This window comes from Octodon degus, unplaced genomic scaffold (genome assembly GCF_000260255.1).
Source record: "Octodon degus isolate 3935 unplaced genomic scaffold, OctDeg1.0 scaffold00001, whole genome shotgun sequence".
NCBI classification, from domain to species: Eukaryota; Metazoa; Chordata; class Mammalia; order Rodentia; family Octodontidae; genus Octodon; species Octodon degus.
This window is the reverse complement of record NW_004524577.1, coordinates 39,384,687-39,389,184: the sequence shown is the minus strand read 5'-3', so window position 1 is coordinate 39,389,184 and position 4,498 is coordinate 39,384,687. Positions and strand designations below refer to the sequence as shown.

General features: G+C 50.2%; 1 protein-coding gene across 1 annotated transcript in view; it reads right to left on the bottom strand.

The window, feature by feature from the left end:
* Arl15 (ADP ribosylation factor like GTPase 15) overlaps nucleotides 1–3,711 on the bottom strand; it is a 505,974-nt gene extending 502,263 nt beyond the window's left edge. Inside the window, exon 1 of the mRNA XM_004623100.2 lies at nucleotides 3,562–3,711. Coding sequence (XP_004623157.1) covers nucleotides 3,562–3,609 — 48 coding nt within the window. The 5' untranslated portion in view covers nucleotides 3,610–3,711. The remainder of the gene's footprint in view (nucleotides 1–3,561) is intronic.
* Between the last annotated feature and the right edge of the window lie 787 nt (nucleotides 3,712–4,498).

The window sequence follows — 4,498 nt, the reverse complement described above, 5'->3', positions numbered from 1 at the left end:
GAAAAGGAGGTGCGGCCTCCTAGGAAGCGGCCCATATTAGCTGGAAAGTAGATTTCTATGTTTCAACTGCCAACCTAGCTAAACAAATTGTATCTTGATAATCTTCAAGTATAAAGGTTACATTCCGCATTCCTCAGGACAAAGTACCTAATCCAAACAGATAGTATCTTGTCTCCCCTTTAGAAGTCAGTGAACAAAGTGGAACTGCCTCTCCCATCTCAACCTTATTAAATTCAACAAATTAATACTGCGCTGTATGTGCCAGGAACCAAGTCAGGTACCACAGCAGGAGGTAGAATCACTTAACATTTGCAAGGTAACATGTTACTCAGAACAGACCTTGATAAAAATCTATCTTAAATCTTAAAATTCTTTCAACGACCCTTCACCTTGGCTGTCATCTCTGAGAATACAGTATTTTTTAAGACATTAACACCAATCTCCAAAATCAGAGAGCTTCTTAGTCTGTTTCACTATCTCAACCTTACCAAAAACTATCAAAAACACCCTTCTGATCAGGGGGAGAACTCAGCAGCCAAGCGCCTGCTTGGCAAGCACAAGGTCCCGGGTTAGATCCCCGATACCACATGCCTTGCTGACCCTGGAACCCCAGGCGCACCTGTAATCCCGGCGCTGGGAGGCTGAGGCAGGAGGATCACTATGAGTCCAAGCTGTGTAGGGAGACCTGGCACCAAATAAATAAATAAATGATTTTTTTTAAAGTAGCACTTCTCCACTTCTATTTGCTATTCTCTTCTAAATAAGAGGTCACATCACACCCAGCCCTAAGAACAGACAATACTGCACACACTTCTCTCTTCCAAAGGCAACAAGAAAAAAAGTTGAATATCAATGAAGAAGAAAAAGAGAGATGACACACACCATTCCTCTTTCAAGTACTCAGAGAGGGCACTTACTCTAGCCTATTCAGCACAATCTGGACTCCAATCTGGAATGAAAGGAAGATTTTCTTTTCTGGTGGGAAGAAAGACAACTTGAGAACTGATTCGCTTTAGAAATATGAACCCATGCATAGTCCAAAAATTAATTTATTTTATTTATTTATTTGTATTTTAGGGAAGGGTCTACAGGGTGTTCAAGGTCTCACTACTAGATCGGAGGATTCATAGTGATCCGCTGGTTTACAGCCTCCCAAGAGCCACGCCCACTCTCAATGGCCATCTCAGCATGCCCCGGGGACGGGGCCACCACCACAGGCCCAGGGAATTGATTTTTATTTTTAGGAAATAGAGTTTCTAATAAAGACCACAGCGAGAGCGGGCATAAGCAGACAGGTCGGTCTGAGAGGCGTGCCGTGGTACATCACTGTTCCTAAAAGTTAATAAGCAAAAGCAACATCATAAAATCATCTCAGGAGGCTGCTTTTTGTTTTAGAACTTTTTCCCCTAGTCTGCTTAATGATGAATGATCTTTCTTTTCCTTTTGAGGGGGACAGGCTCACTATAACATGCAGACTGGCCTTAAACTCACTTATGTAGCCCAGGCTGGCCTGGAACTCAAGGTCACTCTCCTGCTTCAAACTCCAGAGCGCTGGGATTGCTGGGATTACGGGAGGGCACCACCACATCAAATGTAGTAAAGGATTTTTCTTAAATGTTTCATTATCTCAACTTAGTACTGAAAGCTAAACAGTTTCCTTTAGGGTTTTTTTTTTTTTTGTTTTTTTTTTTTTTCTGACCTTCAAAAAGTAGTCACTGACTTTTATGAGGCTATTTCACTGCACTGGTAAACTTTTAAAGGCATAGTGAAAGTGACAAAATAATGTTTTACACTAAAGCAAAACTAACGCAGGGGACATGGCAGGTAAAACTAAAAGTCAAAAGGGGGCTGCTAATTTTGATATAAAGCTATCAGTAAACTGGCAGTGACACTAACCTGCTTTTAGGGTAACCTTGAGCACATAAACATGTACTTACTTATACTGGACTAGGTCCAGTTGGAGATTAATCCAGGAGTTTTCAATACTCTGTTCTCTAAATGCTGTGATTGGTTTGGCACCTCGAAGGCAGCTCTTTAAGACAATTTGCAAGTTTAAAACACACTAAATAAAATTATCAGAAGCACCTAAATTTTTCTTGTAAGCACTGCTTAGTTAAGTACCCAAAATTAGCTTCCAGCAGTATAGGAAATGTCACTCTTTTGTATTCGGTAATATCGCCAACAAACTTTGGCTTTAATTTGGGCAAACTGCAAGAGAAAAAGAAGCATAGCACATCAGACAAGCTACAACTTAATCTTTTCACTTAAGAAATAATCTCGTGGACTGTCCTAACCTACAGGCAACCTGGTATTTTAAATTAGGTTCATAAACAGATTAACCTGCTCACCCAGCTACAGTAGTAGGTGGAAGGCATCCCTACCTCACGAATATAAAAGAAGCTACTGCCATCAGCAAATTAACAACAGAAGTTTGAAGGCAGGCTTTAACCGCTCCTTTCGCAAGGTCACGTATTAACTGCAATCACGTTCTCTCAAGCTCATCAAGCAATGGAGCTTCAGGAGAAACATTTGATTCACGTTCCTTAAAATAATCCCAAGTCACAGTAACAATGAAGAGCAGCCTTTGACCAGTTTTCTTGATCACAAAAGCGCTCGCGGTCTTCCCCTTAAGTGTAATTCCTAGAAGGCACTGGCAGATCTCCGCCAGGCCAGTCTGCAGTGGAAAGCCAAGTGCAGGCGTCCAACAAGATGACAGGAGGGTCAATGTTGCTAAGTCTGCTGCAGTTCGCCACAGCAATCGCGGTTCAGCCTACCATCCTTAACTCTGTAATTGTATAGGATCGAACACAGCTCATGTAAATAAGGATCTGCCTGACCACAAACAGGGAGCTCCGGGGAAATATAATTTCTGGAACAAAACACGGCGCTTGCATAATTCCACAGACGCACGCCCAAGTCAATCTTTACAACAATGGTAGTCCCCGCCGTGTGCTGACACTTCTCCGGGCTAAACTTCTCAGCCCAGCCTGGCCTAAACTGGGCTCTGAGCGGCGCACAGGGCAACAGCACCAGCACCGCGGTCGGCCCCGTGGGGCAACGCCTGCTCCTACCCCATCCGGCTCCCGCGGGTTGCAGTGTAGTTTGGTCTGGTCTGGTTTACGGTAATGTGCTTTTAAAACCCCGCCGCGACCGAGGGAGGTCAAAGCTTTAGAGATCTAATAACAACCAAATGACCGGAGCTGGCGAGCACTTAGCGAGCCATTCTGATTACGGCTCTTTAATAGCACCTGGAGTTCTGCTCCAGGGAGAGCGGAAAACTCCAGCCTCCCCGGGAAGAAAGTCCTCCGCGGGGCGCGCCGGCGGAGCCCCGGGGCCGCCCCCATCCCCGGGCAGCGTCGCGACCCGGGCCGCACCCGACCTGTCAGCCCCACCGCCCAGCTCCCGGCTGCCGCCCCCCACGTCCCGAGCACAGCTCCGGAGCCCCACGGGCATCCCATCCCATCCCAAAGAAAGAACGAGCAGAAGGCTGCTCCTGGAGGCAGGGGGCCACCGGGCAGCACGCGATCCAGAAGCGATACGCCACCCCTGCCCCGCGCTTACCAGATAATCCATGTACAGAAACGCCTCAGTTATCCGGAGATCAGACATCCGGCAGCCTAAAGCATCCGGAACGGCTCCGAACCCGGAAAAAAAAAGCCGCGTCTCAGGCTGCAAGCGAGCAGCTCCTGTAAAAGCCAGCAACAACGAAAATAGCCGAGAGCGGCCGACGAGCCGAAGATTACACAAGAGGGGCGGCGATTGGCCGGGGGGGCGGGCAGAAGGAAAGGAGGGCGCGCATTGGCTGCCACCATTATAAAAGGCAGGCCCCTGCGGCTGGCGGACGAGAAGCGCGGGAGAGCCCGGGCCCGGGTTCCTGTGTGCGAGGGGCGGGGCGGCGGCGCGGCGCGGCGGAAGAGCGCGCCTGCAGAGCGGAAAGCCGGCCGGGCCTGCCGCCGCCGCCGCCGCCGCCGCCGCCGCCGCGGAGTTCTACGCGCTTCGGCAGCCTCCCTTCGGGAACGCGGGAGCGCGTGCTGCCCGCTCCGGGGCTGGGAAAGCCCTGGTGCCTCTGAACCCCACGCCCGCCGCGTAGGAGCGAGCGCTCTCCCGCAGGAGGCGTGGCGGCCGCCCAACCGCGCCGTCTCGGCCCCGAGCGCCTCCCCGCGGGCTCGGTGACCCGGAGCCGGCGCAGCCGGAACGAGGGGCGCGTGGAAGTATGCTCCGAGCGGGCAGCCTTGCGCTGCGTGGAGGAAGAAAGCCTCCCCGTTCCTTGCCCGGAACTAAGGCGGGCCCCGCAGGGGGAGCCCTGGGTCCTGACGGAGAACTCGCTTTCCTACGCGCGCGCGAGAGCTGTGCTCCCCAAGCCTGGGAGAGAGGCCGATCGGTTCTTTGCAAGCTTTGAGTCCGCTTGTGCAGAGCACAGATCCAACTTATGTTGTCTCTTTTTTGCGTTTCAGAAGTTTTCTTATTAGCACATGTTTGCAGTACCTAACGTTTACAT